At 37.6% G+C, this 25775-nt stretch overlaps 1 protein-coding gene across 1 annotated transcript in view; it reads right to left on the reverse strand.

Moving 5' to 3' along the window:
* Positions 1–1995: 1995 nt before the first annotated feature.
* Positions 1996–25775, reverse strand: part of LOC5577527 (protein abnormal spindle) — a 69842-nt gene continuing 46062 nt past the window's right edge. Inside the window, exons 5-7 of the mRNA XM_021857253.1 lie at positions 22724–25496; positions 2502–2621; positions 1996–2432 (exon numbers count right to left, since the gene is read on the reverse strand). Coding sequence (XP_021712945.1) covers positions 2172–2432; positions 2502–2621; positions 22724–25496 — 3154 coding nt within the window. The 3' untranslated portion in view covers positions 1996–2171. The remainder of the gene's footprint in view (positions 2433–2501; positions 2622–22723; positions 25497–25775) is intronic.

Below are 25775 nucleotides of genomic sequence, written 5' to 3' on the forward strand. Positions count from 1 at the left end.
CAATCATTTGATTCAACTGTTCAGTTAAAAAATCAAAATCAGAGGGAGACATTTTACTAGAGGTAGGTGCATTTTCTGATAAGTTTTTGTTCGGATTATTCGTTAAAGAAGAGACGGAATATGAGTTGCCTGTGGCGGCAGGATTTTTTTCATATGATTTGAAACAATAAGAGGATTATTCAAAGGGGAGGAACTGCAACTACAATATTGGCATAGGAGTTTGCTTGGGTTATGATTTCAAAATGAAAAGATTCGAACGGCTACCCGACGGAAGAAAATTAGCTTGTGAATGAGCATGATTATAATTTACCTGATGGGTTTTATAATCTGTAAATAAATAATAAAATGTTAACCATTCCACAGTTCGGGAAGTATCCCTTCTGCGTCTATAGCAGCCAGTATTCATACCTCAGGAATCCCGTAGGTACGAGCAAGTAAAAAGTACCAGAGTCATAAATAACAATAATCACTCGAGATAGGTAGACATAACAATGGGCATGATTCTTAAGCAAGCCAACGTTACCGTTCATCTGCCTGGTACGAGCCTCGACGATTAGTTTACGCGAAGGGCAACCCCAAAAGTTAGACTTATGGTTGCCCTCAACCTAAGTCCCAACCTAAATCCTAACTCAAGCTAAAGTTGTCGAGAGTTGAAAAGTGTTCTTTTGATTCTTGATATAGTAAGTTTTTTTTCGGTGTTCGAATATTTTTGTTTACGAACAATTTTAACTTCGTCCACGGATTATTCAGTACCTAATATCAAAAGTTCCAATAGATTGGTAAATTTATTGTAAGCTTAAATTCAATCTGTCAAGATTATAAGGTTTTCACAATAATGGATTAATTTGAATATATATATATATTTTTTTGAGATTGATATGTCTGTTTTCTGTGGTAAAACCTTTCTAAGCAAGCTCCAGAAATGGAGCAGATTGCTATTAAATATTTGGGGATTTTTTTGTCATACCATTGAAATAAAATACCTACCTCAACAAGATATATCAGAGGGAAATAGGTTTGGCCATCAACTCCATTAAAACGGAGTACAAGGCAAAGACGAAGGTAATATTTTAATTCCCTTAGATATAATACAACATAGTATTAAGCAAACATGTAGTCTACAATTTGATTGACGAAATAAATAAATACAAATAAATACAAATACAAATCTTAATGTTTGTAGATGAAAAAACCGAATTTAGTACTATACCATTTAATTCCACTAGAGTTTGTATCCTTTGACAGACACGCGTATTTCAACCTCAACTGTAAGGCTCTTAACAGCTCGAAGTTTATTATCAATCTTAATGTTGTTGGTGCTGAAGCCGTGCTTGATGGAGATGTAGTTGAAAGTGTTAAAAATGTTTATCTTGAACCACACACATCATACAGTCCTTTTCGAGCCCCTTTAGAACGGTCATTTCACATTTATGAGACAGGTGGCCAATCTGTCATCGATCGCTGACATCTTATTTGTTCGATTTGTATGAAACGGTGATGCTCCATGGACACGAAAGAGGCTTATCGACATTTTGGAGCGTAAATTGTTACGGACTGCACTGCAAATTTCGTCATTGTTACGTCTGTTTGTCTGTGATTTCATTCTCCCAAGGGGGTCTTCCTTAGCCGAGTGGTTAGAGTCCGCGGCTACAAAGCAAAGCCATGCTGAAGGTGTGTGGGTTCGATTCCCGGTCGGTCCAGGATCTTTTCGTAATGGAAATTTCCTTGGCTTCCCTGGGCATAGAGTATCATCGTACTTGGCACACGATATACGAATGCAATAGTGGCAACTTTGGCTAAGAAAGCTCTCAGTTAATAACTGTAGAAGTGCTCATTGAACACTAAACTGAGAACCAGGGTTTGTCCCAGCGAGAACGTAATGCCAAGAAGAAGCAGAACCGTTGGAAATTTCGTCATTGTTACGTCTGTATGTCTGTGATATCGATTCTAAGGGCTGACGTTCTTTCAAGTTCCATACAGTGAAACTTTACCTCATATTTTTAAAGTTATATTCGTAAAGAGTTCATTTTCGTCGTTGTGCACTACAAACAACAAACATCGGTAAAATTATTAAAGACAATATCTAACCCTAAACAGTCACTTACAATCAATCAATCTATGAATGGTAGTTTGTTACAAATCGCTTCTACAAACGGCGAACGCAAAAATACTTACGAGATGTCCACATCCAGCACGTTCAACACGGTATCGAAAGCGAAAACCGACGAGTAGAAAACGTACGGTTTGCTGCGTATCACCCCATAGTCCGGCTCCAGGGCCGGTTCCATCCGCATCAGAGTGGGATCCGGCGGCGCCAGGCATCCCACCGGTTTCTTGACATTCTTGCGCATGTTCTCTTTGCGCTGCACCAGCTTCTTCGTTTCCCGCAGCATGAAGATGGCTTCGCGAGAGATCATGTAGCGCCGGATAGCCTGCGGAAAAGTGGAAAGCATTGTTAATAGACTGGCGGAGGAAGTTATTGATAGAGTTATGATACGCACGTTTCGTTTGTGGGTGTCGTGAGACAGAACCCAGAGCAGTGTGCAGAGAGTATTGAAAATGGCACATTCCTTATCACACCAGCGCAGCAGCATTTGGGACACCGTAACCAAACCATTTTCCTGAAAATAAATCAAACCGATTATGAAGATGTAACAATGGCTTTAAACAATATACACTATACAGTTATGGACAAAACAATAAAACCACTTAAGCGAAATAGGTATTAAAGCAAACGCTTCCATAGTGGAGGTAGTGTGTTTTGGCATGTTTCGCGCTAATAAATGATGTAATATTTTTCTATTATGTACGATGCAAAAATGATACAAGTAAACGAATATTCATGAAATTTAACCGTTAAACTATTTAAAACAATTATTTTGCATAATTTTTTTGCTCCTCTGCACCTATACTGCCCATAACTGCATGTTTGTCACATTCGACATTTTTGACAATTTCGAGTTCATACCGGGGAGAGTTATCGAATGACAAATACTTTCGATCAACTAACTGAAATCTGGGAGATAGTTCTAGGAAATTCGAAAAAAATACCAAGTTGTTTTGTCACATTGGCAATTGTAACCGTATAACAGTCACATTGAGATTATACACTCCCGTGCAAAAGTTTGGGTTCACCCCTTAAAAACGGTTGTCCGACATTCCGCGGTAAACCATTCTGCGGTCAACAATTTCGCGGTGTACCATTTGGCGGTTTGTGTCATTTTGCGGTTTACCGTTTTGCGGTTAGTACCATTTCGCGGTATGCTATTTCGCGGTCTATACCATTTCGCGGTATGCTATTTCGCGGACTATACCATTTCGCGGTGTGATTTTTCCTACGAGTTGCACTGAAAATTGTTGGAAATATCAGTAATAATAATTTCATCGGTGATTTACCCTTCTTTTAAACACAGGCAGACCTTCAAATTTTACTGTTAAGATAGATGAAACATCTCGGTCTAAACCGCGAAACGGTACACCGCGAAATGGTACTGACCGCGAATTGACATGCCGCCAAATGGTACTAACCGCGAAATGTCGTACCGCGAAATGACCAACCGCGAAATGGTACACCGCGAAGCGGATTACCGCAAAATGTTATACAATCCTTAAAAACATACAAAAGTGTTCTGTCCATATCTCTGTGATTACACGTCCAATTGAAACTCTTCAAGCCGCATTCGAAAGGCAAGGAGTTATTCTCACTTCGTATGTATTTTTCCAAAAACATTCTTTGAACTTTATATACTAAATTTTTACTTAAAGTTGTGACATTTTTCAAAAAACACACTGAAAAATCATATTGAATTTCCTCAGCATTGGGTCGACCAAAATTTTAAATCAAAGTGTCATTAGAATCGTAATCTTATATTCTTTAAAGAGACCCGACGAAATTTTGGCGGAAAAATCTGGAAAGTATTCAAAATCAATGAAACAGTCAGTCAAGTCATCGTGCAAAAGTTTGGGTTCACCCTTCAGTATGATGCAAATCGTGCAAAAGTTTGGGTTCACCTGAGCCGCACGCACATCATTTTTGTCAATATCTATGCCATTTTTCAACCGATTTTGATAGTTTAAATCTTTGTTAAGCGCAAATAATGGTGCGTACATGATTGGTTTGAGATTTCAAAGATTTAAGTAAGTTCAGGTGAACCCAAACTTTTGCATGATACACCATACTGAGGGGTGAACCCAAACTTTTGCACGATGACTTGAATGACTGTTTCATTGATTTTGGATACTTTTCAGATTTTTCCGCCAAAATTTCGTGGGGTCTCTTCAAAGAATATAAGATTACGATTCTAATGACACTTTGATTTAAAATTTTGGTCTACCCAATGCTGAGGAAATTAGATATGATTTTTCAGAGTGTTTTTTGAAAAATGTCACAACTTTGAATAAAAATTTAGTATATAAAGTTCAAAGAATGTTTTTGGAAAAATACATACGAAGTAAGAATAACTCTTTGCCTTTCGAATGCGACTTAGAGAGTTTCAATTGGACGTGTAATCACAGAGATATGGACAGAACACTTTTGTATGTTTTTTAGGGGGTGAACCCAAACTTATGCACGGGAGTGTACATAAGCGTTATAATGCAGTAGCAACGAAATTTCTATCAGAATTATGTTCTGACTATTCACCCAATATGCGATATGATTTGTAGAAAATTTCAGCCTCAAATAAGCACTTTTGAATTCTCATTGATTTTTTGAAATTTTAGTTCCCTCCCATACTTTTTTTTTTGTATGGTATTCAGTTGGAGCTGCCTGACAGCTTAACTTGGGGCTGAACCCTCGGTCTGGCTTTTGCCAAGTTTCCCCTCTACCAGGACCAATACACAGACGGACTAGGCAATGGCGCCCACATGAACACTGTTTTTATTAGTATTGTGACGTGGTAGTTTTTGAAAAGTACCCATATTCCCTTGCTTCTGAGAAAAGGAAGCATTATGAAAATCAGCAGCTCCATTAGAATTTGTTCGAAATAGTAGTGTAGAATTTGTTTGAAATAGTAGTGCATTACTAATACTGTCTAGTCGAAATGGTTTTGAATAATTTGTCATTCAAGTGCTATTCTGATTACTATTGTCTTTTACGTAAGATTAGAGGCTTCTTTGTCAATTGTCGTCAAGTCTTAACAAAATTAGGCTGTTTAGTAGTACCCTAATGATCGATCTCAGCGTCTTACTTTCCATAGTCATTTTTATAGTGAATATTGAAGAGTAAAGTTACCTTAGGCTTCTATTACAGTCTCCTACAAGATTCACTTTTCGGTGGCAAATGCAATGCTTCACAACGCCTACTTTCTACTTGTAAATTTTGCGAAAATGAAGCTGGAATTAGATTATTTATACCGCTGTTACAAAAGAGGTATTTCTTATTATGACAATGTAAAAACCATATTAAAATAAGATTGTCGCCACTTATTTCTACTCAGTGAATCTACTAGTCATTTTCCTAAGAGTTCCTATGTATTCCCTACGTCGTATATGATAACGATGTATCTAGCTAGCTAATAGTAAGAGTGGCTACGGATCATTCTGGTTAGCAAAAGGCAAACTGAACGTCACCAATAGTATTCTATCAATGACGCAGAATGTCCGTTGGATCACATCCGAGATATTATTGCGTCTATGCCATATGAATTATGACGCGGCTTTAAGCAAAAATGCCAAAATGTGATACCACCACTACAGGTTACGCCTTTGGTTTCCATCATATGGGCTAATGGATTATGCCCTCCCATCGCGGCAAGGTCGCATAACCAAGGGGAGGGAAATTTTACTTCCCTCCCATACTGCAGTAAAATGCAAACTTGGTGTTCCATTTACTCAATGCCTACTTTTGTCGAATGTTACAAATAGCAGTTATTACTGCCCATAACTGGTGCATCAGTACATAGTGGGAGGGTCCCTTAACCTCTAAATACCAAAGTTTATGATTCGATTTTAAGTATAATTTTTCGTTATCTAAAATCGTTAACACGTCGGGCAATTATTTTTTATTCCGTGAATTTGAATTTTGTTTTTGATTTTATAATTTTAATTTTGAACATCCTAGCTTTTTCATTTTTCTTTGAAACCTTTTATGGTGTCTCGATTTGGCAAAATAAAAATTTAAAAATTTTTGCGGTACTTTAAAAAATATTAAATTTTCAATTTTTTTTCGGAGCGTATTTTATTTTCCGTGTAACTAACGGAAAAAACAGGTTTGAAATTATTTTGATACCACCAGGCTCTTCTTTTGTGATAGGTCGATCATAGAAAAATATAAAAGTTATGATTTTTTATATTACACGTTAAATTAACCCCGGGCATTTATAGGTTATATGAGAATACAATTTTTCAAACAATTTTCAAAAATACAAAAAAGTTTCAAAATTCATAAAAAATTTTTCTTACATGCGTGTTATGAGTCAAGGTTTAAGCTAAAAATAAAATAATTTTGATTTCCGAGCTACGAAAAAATACACAAAATTCCAAAGTGTACCCCGTCTAAAGGCGGGGTTGGGTATTAGAGGGTTAAGAAATCAATGGATTGCGCCACTAAAGGAACCATTCTTAAAACATACCTCCACTAAAGGAACAGTGTTCCTATTATTAGTGCAAGGCTTTTTCAAATGAATCGTGATTTTTATACATTTGAATGATAGAAGGATTTAAGATCTATCGAATGATACGTTAAAATCATATATTTCATGATTTTAATACCAAGTCTTAGCAGTTTTCCCTTAGGTGCACCACAAGAATAGGGCAATGGTACACTTGCCCTATTCTTGAATATTTATGTTTTTTGCCTTGATACCGTCATCGGGAGTGATAATGGGTCAAAAACGCATATGTTAATCTTGAATGTTAGATAACACTTGTGATTTGATTCGTAATATTTTATCTAGTATGGAAATACCTACGTTCATGGATAAGGGATCATTATAATATTACGTAACGCAAAAATTGACAATTTTAACTCCCTCCCTGCCCCACGTAAAAGGTTTTGCATGGATTTTTTTTTTGTATGGACCATAACATGATGGAAGACCTTCTCCCTCCCCCAGTTGCGTTAATATCTAATGTGTTTGCAATTTTTGAAATAAAATATCGAATTTCGTTTATTTGTTCACTGATTTACTGCCGTGAATTGCAAATCAGTCCCATCTGTAAAAGTAGACACTGAAAAAATGGACTGAGAAGTTTCCAAACTCGTATTCCATACGAATATTAAAAAAAATCCAGAAAATTGAAACATGATTGAAACATAATGAAACTGTCACAACTTGCTTATCACTCTGATGCCTTTCCGAGAAAAAAAAAAATGTAAATATGTGTGGGGTTTGCGCGGATGTGAATAATATAACGCGACGATTTACAATGTATTTACTACTGGATTTATTCCTGCGATCGTTTTGCTTCTCGGGTTTAACAACAACTGAGTTTTTGTTATGGGAACTGTGCCGAAAGTTCGACACCACCACAGTAGCCCCCTCCAGTCACATCAAGAATCTTATTCTATGGCCGGATGATGTGACTACTGTTTTATTTTCTTCAATGTTTGATTGCACTTCTTTCAGGACAAATGCTGGCTTCACACGGTCAATTAATACACGCTAATGTTTCCCATTGACAACGACGTCTACAAATTTGTCTCCAAGCTCGATGACTTCGTACGGGCCTTCATATGGACGTTGTAAGGACTTTTTTTTTACCATATCGATGCGTACGAAAACATATTTGCAGTCCTTCAATTCCTTATGCACAAAAACTTAAGGTTTTGCATGATGAGTCGATTTCGTATGTTTTAGGTCATCGACAATTTTGTGAAGTTCTCGACAGTAATCCGGTCGATTCAAATCTCTAGCTGAAACATCAAAAAACTCACCAGGGATTCGTAACTGCTGTCCATAAACGAGCTCAGCAGCAGAACAGTTCAAGTCTTCCTTCAATGCACTGCGGATTCCCAGCAAAACCAATGGCAGTCTGTCAACCCAGCGCGAAGACTCGACACACAATAGAGCTTAGTGACATTTGAACACACGCAGACTAGCATACGCTCGTCATACACAGTTTGTTTTTGTTTTCCTCAAAGAAACTTGCACACGCTTTCCAGACTCATCAAAATGCATATGGAAATATTACCCAATTTGAAAAATTTATACCCGGATTGTGGGTGTTTTACGAGACAGAGTGCATATTGTTTTCCTCTAAGGTTCACAACTACATCTACACTAGGGCACCCATACCATTGGGCGTGATAACCACTATAGGGCGAATTTGAGTGATCTATGGAAACGTTTCACAAAACCGTTGGACTGCGGGCAATGAGAATATATACCGAGGTGAGGAAGAAGACATATAGTGTGCGTGACATCCGTGTACGGTGCAAAATGTTTCACGACTACAAGCAAACGAGCTCCCATAAGAACCCGTGTAAATTAGTGACGTAGTTATTTTTGTTTACGTTTTCTCTCTTTACTAATACATAGCCCTTGCTTCTTCTTCCACACCTTAGTATATATTCTCATTGGACTGCGGGTGATATGCAGTCGTGCGTAAATGTTCAGAACCGAGTATGGCATTTAGTTCACGAAACATTTCAGAATCAAATTGTCTACCCTGATCAGTTGTGATTTGTTCCGGTACTCCGAATCTTGAAATCCATGAATGCTTTCATCAATTCCCAATGTGGAAAAATATATGGTTCACTCAAGAGGTTGAATACTGTGAGCAGGCATTTTCAAAATTTCAACAAAAATCAAACTTTTCAAGTCGTTGATACTTCCCCATTTTATGTACGGCGAATTCGTTTACGGCAATGCATCTGCTGCTTTACTCAATAAATTAAGAGTTGTTTAAATTCGTGTATTTGGTATGTGTATAATTTATCTAGATATTCCAGTGTTTCACAATTTCAAAGTTCTTTAATCGCAAACAAATTTGCCACTTTCACGTATATAGATCTTGTATACAAATGTATAGCCCAATCAAGTCTAAGGAGCCGCCATATTTATTTGATAAGTTGCAATTCCTTAGGAATACCACAACAAATAGCATAATCATTCCTCAGCATTCAACATCATACTTTGGTAATTCAATGTTGTTGAGAGGTATTTCACTTTGGAATACACTGTCACCAAATCTTAAATTATCCAATAGTTTAAATAGCGTTAAAGAGGGTCTGCTTGAAGAACTTGAACGCATGCAATAGATGAATTATTAATACCATGCCCACACAGTTACGGATCACCCACAGTGACGGATCACTTTGGCGTTCAACATCGGATAACTCGCTCAAAACATAAAGATTGATGTAAAACATATTTTTCCCATGTTATACTATTTGTCTTCTACCATTTGTAATGTTAAGCACAACATTCAACCGCTAAATAACGGTGTTTTTGACAAATGTTTAGTTGGTAACACACAGCTATCATTATATGGTCGTTTTCTGTAAGAAGTGCGGTCAGCATTCATAAGCTCCCACAGGTGGTAAAATTCAAATGGTATAGCATGTTTTATGCTCGTTCGCTTCGATTTAGTATGAATTCATCTTTAGAAAACATTTTAATTGAATTTTTATTCAAAATACCGAATATTAGCACTTCTAACTAGTGATCCATAATATGAACCAGGAAATGATTGTTTACCACGGTTATGGATCATTTCCAAAGAATGTAGATTTCTGCTATTTTATGCATTGGATTCGACATTTTCAGACAATAGCACTCAGGATAAAACTAATAAAACATCAAGGTTTGTAAATTTCATATTTTAGCAGACAAAAATGGGTGGAAAACTTGGCGTGGAGCGGAAACATTTCATGTTTCAGTTACTACAATGCAGTATCACAATAAAAAGGACATTTTACCCTTGTTTCCAGCTCTAACACTGCTATTTTTTGCAGTAATATATGACACATTGTTAACTTTCGCCATACCATGCAATACAGATGCATAGAGTTGAAAATCTCTTGATTTTGCGCACTGATCCGTAATATGTCATAATTTGATCCATAATATAATAATTGATCCATAATATGGTTTTCAGGAACCGACACAATTTTTAATTTTTATGCAATCCTATGTAAATTTTACACTCAAAACAGTTTACTAACCGAAGTTCCAACTTGAAACGATTCGATTAGTGCTTTTAAATTTCATTTTCATTTTTCATTTTGCAGCGTTTGGTGGGGCAATGAGAGCGCAAGTCAGTCCAAAGCCGGGGGAAGGGATAGGTAATGGCCGTAATAGTCTATGCGGACCACTTGAACACCATCGGAAAGGATAAGAAGGGTTGGGGTAGGGTATAGGGAATGGAGAAGACTTGACACAGTAATGCGATTAATGCTGCAAAATGTAAATGTGCTGAGAGCAATTAAATTTGAGTTTTGAAGTTAGATTTGACTTATTAAAATTCCAAATAGATCGGCCATTGTACAAGTAAGAAAGAATATGCTGATCGCTTTCCAGAAATTTTATAAACAACAAAATAATAACAATATGAGGGCTGCTGATGGCACAATGCGACGCTTTAGGAGATTTTGATACTGATTGAACATTACTATACAGAGCGCAATTCAATCGATGGTGATAACTTTACAAACTTTATCTGTTTTTGCACTGATTGACGATACTGATTCAAATAAAAATATTTTAAAAAATATTTGATATTATTAGTTCATTTGTTTGTGTGATCTAAGTGTTAATAATGGAAAAACATACATACCCTTAATAATAATACTTCCCTGATCAGAAATATTATATTTTGAGCGCCCTTTTCGAAGCTATTCTATCCAGGTATCCATGTACTGCTTTCAATCCTGAAATTATTCTTATTGTGCATGCTCATGCGTTATATTAGTGATGCTCATAATCATGCAACAGATAAGAAGGAGAGAAAAAGAGAATATAGAAACAGTGATTAGTAATGAGTTAATTATGTAGTTTTGTTAGAATTATAAACAATTAAACAGTAGTAATGAATAGCTTTTAAAATGACTTTTCAGCATAGCTGAGCCTTTCGGATCGTAAGACCGATGTATAAAAATAATTTGTTTCGAAATTGTCCGCGTGGTCTTCTAGTGCCCCTATTAGATAAGAATCAATCATAGACGTACATACCGAATGCTCGCCATGACCCTATGACCAACATTTGTATATGTATAGCCTTAGCTGATGTGGCTTTTCTAATAGGTAGTTCTTTCACTCATTGATTGTCTTCAAAACCTTGTCAAGTATAGAAAATTGATTTTATTTCATTTATTACTATATTGAAGCTACATTGTACTTATCAAGTATTAGGTATTATTTTATGTTTTTATCACTATTGTTATTATCAAGGCCAAAATTCCCAGTGAGTGAAGAATTTTATAGTACTAGAACACCATAGAAGATCGCTAAACATTACCTAATCATCGAACGGCTTTTTGTTCTATTATTTTAGGTAGATGCTATTGATCTCCCTTTGCTCCTATCCGCAACCCGGTGCACGCGCCCTGTTGGTTTTCGAAAACCTCGTAGAAGATTACAAACCGTCAATGGCATTCCCAATTACTACCCCACATTGCACATTCAAGGGTCTAATTGTGCTCCTAACCCACCCTCAGTTCGTAATCTTCTCGCCAGTTTGAAATTATATTTTCCCGAAGTGAAAGTAATTTTGATGAGTGATAGCCTAGTGCAGCCCAACTGCATAGTACAGTAGTTTAACCAGAATTTTAGGTCAGAAGATAAAATCTAAATTTTGTAATAAAAAGGTTGCCATTGCTTTGAAATTCACCCAACATCTAATCAAAACTACTAACAACAGCGATCAATTATCAAAATTCATCGCTCCCTGGAAAATATAATCCCAAGCCCAGGGATTCGATTAGTGCTTTTAAATTACAATTTTACGTTTTCCATGTCGTTTTATTGAATTTTATAGGTTGGACTCCACACTATTTGATCCATAACTGTGGGGTCATGGTATGATAAACAAATTCAGAAACTTTGACTTAGAGTTAATAAAATACATCAATTGTTTGTAAAGCTCACATCTACCACAGTGTAACATTAAAAAAAGGACCTATCTCTACGTTACATAAATCCAAATCAGAGGCGACTCTTAACCTCACTTTGGACATGTTCTACGAATCTAAAAATGGTTAATTCGGCAGAATTAGATTATAAAGCAAACAGTAAATTATTGGAATCGTCCTTTCTAACAGATCTCTTCACAATAGATGCAAATTTGTTGCTGAAATTCAAGAATTTCTATTCGTGGAACATGTAGATTTGAGGTTAGGGAATCGCCACTGATCCAAATAAATAAATAAATAAAATTAAATAAATGTTTACCTTGGAACAAATCCTTGAAAAAGTTCCGGGAATACAATTTGCAGACTCGCCATCGGTTCATGGCAGATAATAATAGAACACGGTTTTCTGACGAAACTGATTAGACTGAACGTGCAACGTTAGATGGAACGAAATCAAATGTGGGAGTAAACAAATATGACACTAATCCTTCCGGTTGATCTTTACCAGTGGTCCTCAGCCATACTGACTATGCGAGCCACTTCGGTACTTTCAAAACATGAACCAGGCCGCAAGACATGAAAGACTCTATTTTGACGGATTTAAAATATAATAAAAACACCCTTCATTAAAACTCCAACATCTTTAGGTCTCACCTGCATATATATGTTTATTTTTTTTATAATTAGAATGTTTCTAGGTTTGTAATAAAAAATCCGGTTCACATTTAAGGGATCGAATACATGGATTTACCAGAAAGACTGACGATTCCTCTTCAATGCTAAAATATCCCTCATATCTGTCTTCTAAGCCGATTCAATACGCACAAGTTTTGTGAATTTCAAATTGTTTTTGTACCGATCATTTCATCTTAGAAATCTTAGAAATGGGAAGGAAGCTTTCCCAGCTTCTGGAAGAAAACTTTTCCAGCTTCTGAAAGGAAGCTTTTCCAGTTTCTAGATAGAAGCTTTTCCAGCTTCTGGATATAAGCTTTTCCAGGTTCTGGGTGGAAGCTTTCATTTTTTTTAATACCTCATGTCTTAATGAGGATTGGATGGAAACTTGTCCAGCTTCTGGAAGGAAGCTTTTCTAGCATCTGAAGGGAAGTTTTTCCAGCTTCTGGAAGGAAGCTTTTCTAGCTTCTGGAAGGAAGATTTTCCAGCTTCTGGAAGAAACATTTTGCAGCTTCTGGATGAAAGCTTTTCCAGCAACTAGAAGAAAGCTTTCCCAGTTTCTGTTAGGAAGCTTTTCCAGCTTCTGGAAGGAAGTTTTTCCAGCCACTGCACACAAGAGTATTTTGGCTGAATCATGGCCAAAATTATTTTTTCCCCGAAATGAACTGCTAATACTTTAATATTGACTTAAAAACTGTTATAACTTAATTAGGATTAATTTTGAACCGTTTCTGGACAATTATCTACACATCAGTTAGTATTCGTATCGAAAAAAAGGCCGTTGAAGACAAACAGTTTTTGAGTTCATTTTTGATGACCAACCGTTCGAAAATTCTAGCAACAGATGGAAAACAGGTTTGTACGGCATAAGTTGATGCGCCTCTAGCTCGCCAAGAGGGTAAGTAATCGATGAATAATTAGAATTTTAACAGTTATTGGATATTCCAGCTCAAACATTTTTTGTAGGTATGCTCAGTAATTCATTTTCAGATATTCTTTTTCTTCCAAAAAAGTACAATGCAATATTGCATTCATAAAATTAAATTTCCTTTTAATGGAATAATAAAATTGACTGGTATGTTTTATTTGAAAAGCTTTCTTTATGCCTTTTGCAAAAAAAAAAATATGTATGCCACATTTGTACAAAATATCTGATCTCTCTGATCTGATACTCTCGATGTTTTGTAAATGTGAATCGCATCAACAAAATGAAATTTTAATGAAAAAGTGGAGGAATTTTCATAAGAATTCCTTCATAATTATGTGAAAATTTTACAGCTGGACTCCTATTCTCATGAATATAAAATCATGTTATTTATTGGTTAATTCATTCAATTTTCACACACAACTTTCAAGTCCATACCCGTTAGATACCCGTCATTTCTGAAATTTGGGACCATAAAACTCGATGAAATGAACTCTTATGCGTATAATACGGTCGATTTTTTTTTCAAACAATGGCGTAAACGAACGTTATTTACTATTGTTGGATCGAGTGTTGTGAAGATTTTGTTTTTGCGTTCAAGAATGTTTATTTCTATGAAAATAATTTAAAATTCAAGAATCATGTACGGTACGATATTGACAAACATTCTAAAACAGCCTGAAAGTTTGTTAGGATGCCTAAATTACATCTTCAAACCATATTTCACTAACAAAACTCGTACCAATGAGCTCATTTTGTTGAAATAATTCAGTATCTCCTTTTAAAATACGCCTCAAGTTTTCGGCGAAATCCTTGATTTTTTTTCATTATTTCTAGAAATATAGTTTTCTTTTTCAGATTTAAAGAGCATATTCGTTTTCAGGGAGCAAAAATTCAGTACGAAGAGTAATTTAAAAAACTCACAATAATCGCATTGACAAGTGATGAATTTTATCCCAAAAAGGAATCATCTCAGTTTGTAATTTAATGATTATTTTAGCACTAAAACCACATTTGTTTGAAAATTTCTATACATGAGCCAGTGAGGTTTACCGTCGTACTTGTTTTCCTGTATTTAGTTGTTTGGCATTGACAACATTAAAGAGAACAGATAAAAAAAAACCAGGAATAACTATCCATTTAAACCAAAATTACGATATTTCTGAAAACCTATTGTGATGTTACTTCAAACTCTCCCATATTTAAATTACATAGTTTAATAGATCTTCCTTAGCCGGATGGTTATAGTGCGCGGCTTCAGAGCAAAACCATGTTGTAGATGTCTGAGTTCGATTCCCTGTCGGTCCAGGATCTTTTCGTAATGAAAAATTTCCTTAACTTCCCTGGGCATAGAGCATCATCATACCTGCCACACGATATACGAATGCAAAAATGGCAACTTAGGAAAAGAAAGCACTCATTTAATAACTGTGGAAGTACTCATAGAAGCTGAGAAGAAAGCTCTATCCCAGTGGGGACGTAATTTCAAGAAGAAGAAGAAGAAGAAGAAGTTCAAAAGACATGGTGATTTAAACCATGGCACCATTGTGTCTCTTACAAAGCATTTCTGTTTATTTTAAAAATTTACAAAATCTGATTTGGCGATGTCATGTGTAAAAACTGTGATAAATGTTATTTATAAGATTAACAATTTTACTTAAGTCAGTTATGCAAATAAGAGAAAAATGTTTAAATTATAATTTTCCCGGACATCACATTGGACAAACGCATTAAGAACATGGACCTTAAATGATTAGAGATAGAAGGTTATTGAAAAGCGGATTAAAAAAATTCGAAAAAAAATGATAAAAACTGATATTTTCAAAAGGCTTAAAATTTCAAGTGCGGAAATATGCGGAAGAGTTTTATGCTATAACTGATAGATAACATATGTGAGTTTTACACTGTGGTTAAAACTTTGCCGGATATTGCCGTATAAGGTAACTTTTTCAATACTGAAGTTTACGAAAAATGACTAAAACTTTGTTGTGCAAAATTGTCTTGAAAATAAACAAATAAAAAATATTTTTTGCAAAATTTTATGCAGAAGCTCTTCTTATATTCATAAACAAAAAGTTCAGTAAAAAATATATGTTAATTTTGGAAAAAATGTTCAAATGGAAACAATAATTCTGATTATATAATATAAAAAATGGAAACACCATTAAAAAACCTGGTTTTTTGAACTCTTTTAACATTTTTTCAAAGTTATTTGATGTCTTTTCAATGTAGCCCCAACATGCGGCATACTATTAGCTATGTTTTAAAAAAATAGCGGGGTCAAAAATCCCATTTTTTCAAAATCGAAATTATGGCCACGAATTTGTTCTAGGTGCTCCTCTGTGCACTGTAGGAAGCTTTACAAACTTCCTTTACATGAAAATTGCGCTCTCAAAGCTCTTAAAAGGGTTTGAACGCTTTTAAGCTAATTGGCAGAAATAGCTTTTTTTTTAGATTTATAGAAAATTCAGGATTTGATAACAGGATTGTCAGACAAATTTTAGAGCTCTACATAGAAAATAAAATGAACAAATCTGCTCAGCACGATGTAGCGCATAATATACAATTCATAAGTATTTGATTGTAAGGACTTAAGATATATAATCTTTTTTCAATGAGATCATAACGAGCGGGTCGCAACTCATTTGTATCCAACGAAGTCTCGCGGGCCACACAAAACCGTGGAAAGGGCCGCACGCGGCCCGCGGTTTGGTGACCACTGCTCTATGCGACCATGAATGCTGGACGTTAAAGGAGGTTTAGAATTTTTGAGCGTGAAGAGCGGTAAACAAGAAAATGGCATCTGGCAGCGTCGCATGAATCATGAGTGGTACCAAGTATATAAAGTCAAGCTTGTGGGGCCCAGATAGCCGTAGCGGTAAACGCGCAGCTATTCAGCATGACCATGCTGAGGGTCGTGGTTTCGAATCCCGCTGGTCGAGGATCTTTTCGTAAAGGAAATTTTCTCGATTCCCAGGGCATAGAGTATCTTCGTACCTGCCACACGATATACATATGCAAAAATGGTCAATCGGCAAAGAAAGCTCTCAGTTAATAACTGTGGAAGTGCTCATAAAAACACTAATCTGAGAAGCAGGCTTTGTCCCAGTTCGAACGTAACGCCAGCAAGAAGAAGAAGATATTGTCAAGCTTATAAAACACGGGTAGGCCGTACGATGACTTTTTGCAGTTGGGGAGGACTTAAAGGTCGCTCCACCCTATCACCCCGAACACCATAATCCCGAATGTCTCTACCCCGAACGCCATTACCCAGAATGGGAAGGCCACTACACCGAATGGGCCATTACCTCAAAAAGTACAGAAAATAGCATGGTAGAGTTACCAATATATTTTGGACCTCTATATATTTTGGATCCTCTGGGTCATATTTCAACAAATTTCCCATCTTAAATCAAAAGACCAACATACTTTGCATGTTATTTGGATAGATAGAACTGCTGTACACTTAGGGGAAGTGGTGGTAAAATGAACAGGGGTGGTAAAATGGACACCGTTCCCTTTACCGAGAAAAAACAAATTCCGTTGAATTTTTATCACGCACAGAGGATTTAGAGCATAAATCTGAGTGTTCGATTTGATACGAAGTTCAATTGAAGTAAAAATATCAACGAAAACTAAGATTTTAGAGAACCACGTTTGAAAATTAGAACTTGACGTAACTTTGAGCTCGGAAGACTTGAGGTTTTTCAGTGAGGTGAATATCGTTATGATATGATGTCAAATCTGATACCTTTAGAATTCTTTTTCAATGGGTTACAATCATTAATGGATGTATTTTCAGTGGGGCAATAAAATTTTTCAGAAATATTTGTTTTGCTCACGGTTTTTGCGTGGTGTTCATTTTACCACCAACCGCTGTTCATTTTACCCACATAGTGCGGGTAAAATGAACATTTGCATCGCTTTTTGATAGCGATGAAAATAGGTGAAAATTTAGCTATTTTAGTCTGAATCCATGTCGCTGCTATAGATTACTTTCCTATTTTTGATGTTCTGCGATAGAATTACACAAATTCCTCGTTTTTCTATCAGAAACAAGATGATTTCCTTAAGGTGTTCATTTTACCACCCCTTCCCCTACATCAAGCGTTTGCGCATGGAATATATCTTTATTATGACTGAAATTAATTAAATTGGACTTCGTGGCCGTGCGATTAGTGTAACCAAGCAGTTAGCCGCAACGAGTCAAGGAGAGTGTGTTCGATTCCCGCTTCAGTCCGGAAAACTTTTCGTCAGGAACGTATTTCGACTGTGCTACTGGGCGTTGCATGCTAGTCCATTGTCTAGTATGGTGCTTCCTTCAAATAGCAAATCGTTCACTAGAAGCATTAACGTTTGTAGATGTCTTTAAATAAGGAACAAATTCAATTGGTTGATCCACCCAACCGTTACAACACGTTACACATATGGAAGACTGCAGAAATTTTACGAATGTTAACAAAAACTTTTTCCATTTTTTTGTGTGATATTCAGTTGGATCTGCCTGACAGCTTTACTTATCAAGGCTGAACCCTCGGTCAGGCTTTCGCCAAGTTTCCCTCTACCAGGACCAATACTCAGACGGACTATCACTAGGCAATGGCGTCTACATGAACACTGTTTTTTATTAGTATTGTGACGTGGTAGTTTTTGAAAAGTACCCATATTCCTTTGCTTCTGAGAAAAGAAAGCATTGTAAAAATCAGCAACTCCAACAGAATTTGTTTGAAATAGTAGTGTAGTAGTGTCATTACAAATATTGTCTAGTATAAATGATTTGTCATTTAAGTGTCCTTTTTAGTCATGCTATGTGATTACTCCTGTTTTTTACGTAAGATTAGAGTCTTAAATGTCAATTATCGTCAACTCTTAAAAAAATTCGTTGTTCAGTCGTAGTTCTGCTAGTAAATTTTGCGAAAATGAAACTGGAATTAGATTTTGAATAGCATTGTTACTAATGAGGTATTCATTATTATGCTAATGGAAAAACCATATTAAAATAAGATTGTCGCCACTTATTTCTACTCAGTAAATCTACTAGTTTTTTTTTTGTATGGTATTCAGTTGGAGCTGCCTGACAGCTTAACTTGTCAAGGCTGAACCCTCGGTCTGGCTTTTGCCAAGTTTCCCCTCTACCAGGACCAATACTCAGACGGACTAGCCTATGGTGCCCACATGAACACTGATTTTTTATTAGTATTGTGACGTGGTAGTTTTTGAAAAGTATCCATATTCCCTTGCTTCTGAGAAAAGGAAGCATTGTGAAAATCAACAGCTCCATTAGAATTTGTTTGAAATAGTAGTGTAGTAGTGTCATTACTAATACTGTCTAGTCAAAATGGTTTTGAATAATTTGTCATTTAAGTGCTATTCTGATTACTTCTATCTTTTACGTAAGATTAGAGGCTTCATTGTCAATTGTCGTGAAGTCTTAACAAAATTAGGCTGTTTAGTAGTAGTTCTATTTAATTTCATTTTTTATTGTTAAAAGTATTTATTGGTCATTGCGTTCGTATATCCTTAAAGAAAAAGGTCACTTTCCTTGTCTGTTCAACAATTTCTCGAACCTAGCAAGTGAACCCTAATGATCGATCTCAGCGTCTTACTTTCCATAGTCATTTTTATAGTGAATATTTAAGAGTAAAGTTACCTAAGGCTTCTATTAGAGTCTCCTACAAGATTCACTTTTCGGTGGCAAATGCAATGCCACACAACGCCTACTTTCTAATTGTAAATTTTACGAAAATGAAGCTGGGATTAGATTATTTATACCGTTGTTACAAAAGAGGTATTTCTTTTTATGGCAATGTAAAAACCATATTAAAAAAAGATTGTCGCCACTTATTTCTACTCAGTGAATCTATTAGTCATTTTTTCAGAGTAATATTCCCTACGACGTATATGATAACGGTGCGTATTGCTAGCTAATTGTAAGAGTGGAACATTCTGGTTAGCAAAATGCAAACTAACCGTCGCCAATAGTGTTGATGGGATTATCACAGAAGGCCGAATCACAAAAGGCCGAATCACAGAAGGCCGAATCACAGAAGGCCGAATACCTTCTAGCCTACCACAAAAGGCCGAATGCACAGAAGGCCGAATCACAAAAGGCCGAATCACAGAAGGCCGAATCACAGAAGGCCGAATCACAAAAGGCCGAATCACAAAAGGCCGAATCACAAAAGGCCGAATCACAAAAGGCCGAATCACAAAAGGCCGAATCACAAAAGGCCGAATCACAAAAGGCCGAATCACAAAAGGCCGAATCACAAAAGGCCGAATCACAAAAGGCCGAATCACAAAAGGCCGAATCACAAAAGGCCGAATCACTTAAAGCCAAATCACAAAATAAAGCTTGGATATGAAAAGAACAAGTCCATGCTTTGTTAAATGCAGTCATGTCAGTAAACAATGCAAAACTTACATGCGGCGAAGCCACATTGAGGATAGAGGAATTGAGGCGGCAGAAGGCCGCCGAAGTCTCCGATATCCGATGGTTGTGTATAGCATCTATTCGGTGTCATGCAAATAGCAAATCCAGGCGTTTGCCAGGTATAATGCAAACAGAGGATGTTTTTCCATTTTTAGGTCCGACGAGCGACAGCGAGTTCGGACAGCAAGCGTTTGCCCGGTATAATGCCAACATAGTCTTTTACGCAACAAGTAGGAGAATGATTGCTGAGATAGGGTATAACTAGTGATCCTTTATATGAGAGATTAGCGGAAGCAAAATGGAATGATTTGGCAACAGACCAGCAGTGCGTCGAGAATAATATTGTAACACGAACATGACTTTCTCATAGCTAAAAAGTGTATTTTGTTTCGTTATCTTTGAGCTAAATTTCCAAACTAATAAACAACAGAAAAAATCACTAACTAAACATCGCATTGACAAACATTCAAAAAAGGTAAATATTTCATATTTTTTGCTCTATGCAAAACAACTTTCACCGAAATAATTTCAAGCCGACTACATTACTCCTCAAGAAAAGTTCAAAACAAACATAACGCATGTTCGTTTGGCTCACGCTTTGACAGCTCTCGCTGCTCGATTGGCTCACACTTTGACAGAAATGTAAGCTTCCGCGTATCTCTCTTATAAAGGATCACTAGGTATAACAAGTGTTTAAGTGATCATAAGAATACTAAGTTTACAAAGAATACTTTTAACCGTACAGTGCCGTTCGATTTTGACTCGGTTTGAATTTGGCAACACGGAAATTTGGCAACACAACTACAAAGCAAAGCCATGCTGAAGGTGTCTGGATTCGATTCCCGGTCGGTCCAGGATCTTTTCGTAATGGAAATTTGACTTCTCTGGGCATAAAGTATCATCGTACCTGCCACACGATATACGAATGCGAAAATGGCAACTTTGGCAAAAAAAGCTCTCAGTTAACAACTGTGGAATTGCTCATTGAACACTAAGCTGAGAAGCAGGCTTTGTCCCTGTGAGGAAGTGAGAAGAAGAAGAATAAATTTAATTTGTGGTCATTATTACGGTGATACAAGTTTTAATAAAAACAATTATTAAATTTTGAAACGGTTCAATTTTGGCAACATGAAAATTTTTGACATGTTGCCAAAATCGAACAGGCACTGTATACCCTTCCAGTTTTCGCGAGGTTTTTATACTTATGTTGTACAAAATACAACAGCGTGACTACTTAAGCTTCAATTATAGAATTTATTTTGGGTGTGTCAGCTAAGAATAGACCAGTTGACACACCCAAAAAACACTAACCATACACTCTTATTCAGCTAGTAATGTTACTTGTGCGTCTTGTCCCGCTAACCCTATTGTAAAAATGTCCATAATATTGTAGAACAATGTGCTGAATGTTTGTGGCTTTCACTAAAATTTATTTTAAAATTCCGGCCTTCCGTGATTCGGCCTTCTGTGATTCGGCCTTTTGTGATTCGGCCTTCTGTGATTCGGCCTTCTGTGATTCGGCCTTTTGTGATTCGGCCTTCTGTGATTCGGCCTTTTGTGATTCGGCCTTTTGTGATTCGGCCTTTTGTGATTCGGCCTTTTGTGATTCGGCCTTCTGTGATTCGGCCTTCTGTGATTCGGCCTTTTGTATGTTTCGGCCTTCTGTGCTTTCGGCCTTTTGTGATTCGGCCTTATGTGATTCGGCCTTTTGTGATTCGGCCTTTTGTGGTAGACCCAGTGTTGATGTCCACTTCGAATAGATTAATTATTTGAAATGGGCATCAATGCACAGTGGTCCAGGAATCAGTTTTACGCGGAAAGATGCATTTTGAGCTTTAGAATGTAACATTAGACGAAAACGGTCTTCTACAAAGTTGTTTGTATTAGTAAGGCCCTTTGTTTGGTGTTATTGAAAATTAGGGTGGACCAGGTTTTCATAGAAATGGTGTAACTAACTTTCGTATTTGTAGAGATTATATTGCATGTATTGAATGGTCTACAACTTTACTGAAGCATGTATAATATAATTTCTACAAATAAGAAAGTTACACCATTTCTATGAAAACGTGGTCCACCCTAATTTTCAATAACACCAAATAATGGGCCTTACTAATACAAACAACTTTGTAGAAGACCGTTTTCGTCTAATGTTACATTCTAAAGCTCAAAATGCATCTTTCCGCGTAAAACTGTTTTCTGGACCATAGTGCAATGCTATCAACGACGCAGAATGTCCGTTGGATCACATCCAAGATATTAGTGCATCTAAATTATGACGCGGCTTTAAGCAAAAATGCCAAAATGTGATACCTACAGGTTACGCCTTTGGTTTCCATCTAATGCGCTAATGGATTGTGTTCTCCCATCGCGGCAAGGTTGCATAACCAAGGGGAGGGAGCTATTGATGGTTGGAGGTTTAATAAAACAACATTTCTAATAAAATGATAATTACTAATTTTACCAAAAAATAAATTAAGTACCTACGGTCAAATCATTCTCATCCTTAGAGTTTTCATCTTGCCCATATACCGGGTATATTATACCCTTAATTGTAAGAAGAACCATAGAAAAATCAACTGTAGATAACAAATATTTCAAATTTTTGCATAAAAACAATGAACTACCGAGGATACTTTTTACTTGTAAGTGGTCTTATTGTTTTGTCAATAACTGTACATACCTGAAAGGCATCCTTTTTTGTCCCCTCGAATCGCGCCAGGTTGAGGATAATCCTAGCGCAGATTTCAATCAGCTGCTTGTCCAGTTCGGATCGAATAGCTTGTGCCATGGTGACGTAGCAAAAAGCGGCCAGAAATACGGCGTCGCTTTGCAGCAGGTAGGGCACAGTGCGAGAAATTTGCTCTATCCGGAGAAGAACTTTGATGGCCTCGTGGACGGCAAAGCGTGATTGGATGAATTTCATGCAGGATCGAAGAATATTGCTGACCCGCTTGGAAGGATCCCTGGCGGCTTCCCGTCGACTTGCGATCATACGCAGAGCAATGTCCCGCATGGTAACGGTTTGATGTTTTTTGCGATACTGATGACCACGCCAGCAAGCTTGAATACGTTTGGCTGCTTGTTCCCGTAGACGACGCTCTCGGAACTCGGGTGTAAGCTTTTTAAGGAACGCTTGGCGGGCGAGATATCCACGACAGCGGGCTTGCAAACGGAGTGTAACAACTTTGATGTGCTGGAAGCGTGCCTGGTCAATGCGGGTGAGAAGCTTTGCACGGAAGCGGCGTTGGATAACGATGACAGCACTTCGGTATACTCGATAGTTTAACTGATCAAGCAACCGAAGCCTGTAGGCTCGATAGCGGATCTGGATGGTTTGAGTTGCTTGTAAAATTCTCAAATAGGAGCTACGTTGCCGTGTCATGGCCATAGTAGCCCTCCATTTCCGCTGGATCGTAACTGTAGCTGATCGTAGATGGTCAAATTCACACTTTTTTTTTAGCATTGCCAATCTAGCTCTATAACGACATTGAAGAACGACACAAGCTTGCTTCTTTTGTAGAAAACTGCTACGTTGTTGTTTCGTGGCAAGATAGCCTCGAAAGTAACGCTGAATAACAATTGCGGAAGATCGTTCTTCCAGGTAGAGCGATCTCTGCAACTTCATCTGTTTCATTGCTCGGAATCTCGTCTGAAGACATAGTGTAGCACTTCGCAACCGAACGAACGACTCCTTCTGGCGCTTCATTTCCAAATACCCTCGGAAGTACTGTTGGATGAGTATTGTCGCACTTCTCACATTCAGATAGTGTCCGCATGCTCGTTCCATCTCCCGTTTTGCTCGATATTTTTGCTGAATCAACACGATAGCGGATCGCGTTTGAAGATACTCCGTACGCGCTAATCTCATCGCTCGCATGGCGCGGAAGCGATTTTGTATAACGATACAAGCCGTACGAAGACATACGTATTCTCTGCGAACTATTCGCATATCAAGAACCGCTCGCCAACGTTGTTGGATACTAAGAGTGGCACTCTTCAGCAGCTGATATTCGACATACTGCTGAAGACCCTCCCGCTTAGCACGGTACCGACGCTGGATCACGACCGATGCTTGAACTAACCTTTCGTAATCCATACGCTGCATTTGCATTAATTTATTGGCTCGATATCGTTGCTGCATTTTGATTGTGGCACTTCTGAGGCTGACAAATTCATCACGAATTTGTTTGGTCAACAGGTGACCGCGGAAATACTTTTGAATCTTGATGGCAGCTATCCGTTTGTCCAAATAATTCTCACGCATCATTCGTTTCAGTTGAATGGCTCTCCAGTAGCGCTGGATCTTGATAGCAGCATTTCTTTGCTCCTGATACCGAAGCTGCATCTGTCGAGCGTAAATCGTTGCTCGCCACTTTCGTTGAACTTTAATTACGCTCGTTCTGAGCTTCAAATACTGCTTCCGTTGATTCCTTGCTAAAATATTGGCGCGGAACTGCCGTTGAACCACCATCACATGATACTGTAATTTTAAGAACTCTATTCTTTGCTTCCTCATCAGAATAGTAGCTCTCAACCGCCGTTGTATCTGAATACACGACGATCGCATCAGTTGGAATCGATCACGTGCTTCTCGCATCGCCACTTGAGCTCGGAATTGCTGTTGAACAACGATCGCAGCACCTTTCAACGTCTCAAACCGTTTACGTTCCAGTTTCATGACATTCTGAGCACGCAGTCTCTGCTGTATCACCAACGTTGCCAACCTCAACTGCAGATAATCACTTCTCTGTTTCCTCATCGCAACCAAAGCTCTAAATCTTCGTTGCACGCAAATGGCTGCTAGTTTGACCTGCAAGTATTCGCTCCTGACGCGCCTCATTTCCAACTTTGCCTTGTATATTCTCTGAACCAAAATTATACCGTCGCGCTCTTTCTGATAGGTCGCCACGGCTTCCTTCATCATGAAATAACCGCGAACTGTTTGCTGGATCAAAATTGCACTCTTCCTCATTTCTAAATACGACCTTCTCTCCTTTCTAGCCAGTAAACATTCCCGCCAGCGCAGCTGAACCTTTACGCAAGCTTCCTTCAACTGCAAAAACTCCCCTCTTTGCTTCCACATTCGGAACGTGGCTTGAATCCTGGCGGCTGAGCGATACTTCAGCGCCTTTCTCCTGTTGAACGCAACCATTCCCATCACGATCGCCTGCAATTTTCGGTGAATGGTGTACGATCGGAGCGATCGTTGCAAGATCAGTGCTTTTTCGTGACGCAACCGAGCTTGGGCTTTCAGATCGGCGATGACAACCGACGCTGCCATAATTTTTCGTGCCAGGACACGGCGGCGGAATGTTGTTTGTAGCACGGTGGCAGATTTGCGTTGTAGCAGGAAGTGTTCGCGATCGGCTCTCGTCTGTTGCACCGAACGCCACCAGCGCTGAATGCGTAAGATCGACGCATATCGATGGGCCGTGTGCTTCTGGGTGAGATATCTGTGAAATAAACAGCGAACGAAAATTTTATTTTATGTTTTTATTAAGGTCGCAAACAAATGGTAAGTATAGATTTTAGATGAATTTTGGAATTTCTTTATGATTTATAAAACTCCGGAAGCAATCTTCGAGATTATTATGATAAAGGGCACCGTTTGGCATAATGCCAAATGGCATACTGTCGTTCGGTATACAGTCATTTTGCATAATAGCTGTTTGGAATAGCCGTCATTTGGTATATTGCCACTTGTCATAATTGTATAAAACAATGAACTTGAT

The sequence above is a fragment of the Aedes aegypti genome, chromosome 1 (assembly GCF_002204515.2).
Source record: "Aedes aegypti strain LVP_AGWG chromosome 1, AaegL5.0 Primary Assembly, whole genome shotgun sequence".
NCBI lineage: Eukaryota > Metazoa > Arthropoda > Insecta > Diptera > Culicidae > Aedes > Aedes aegypti.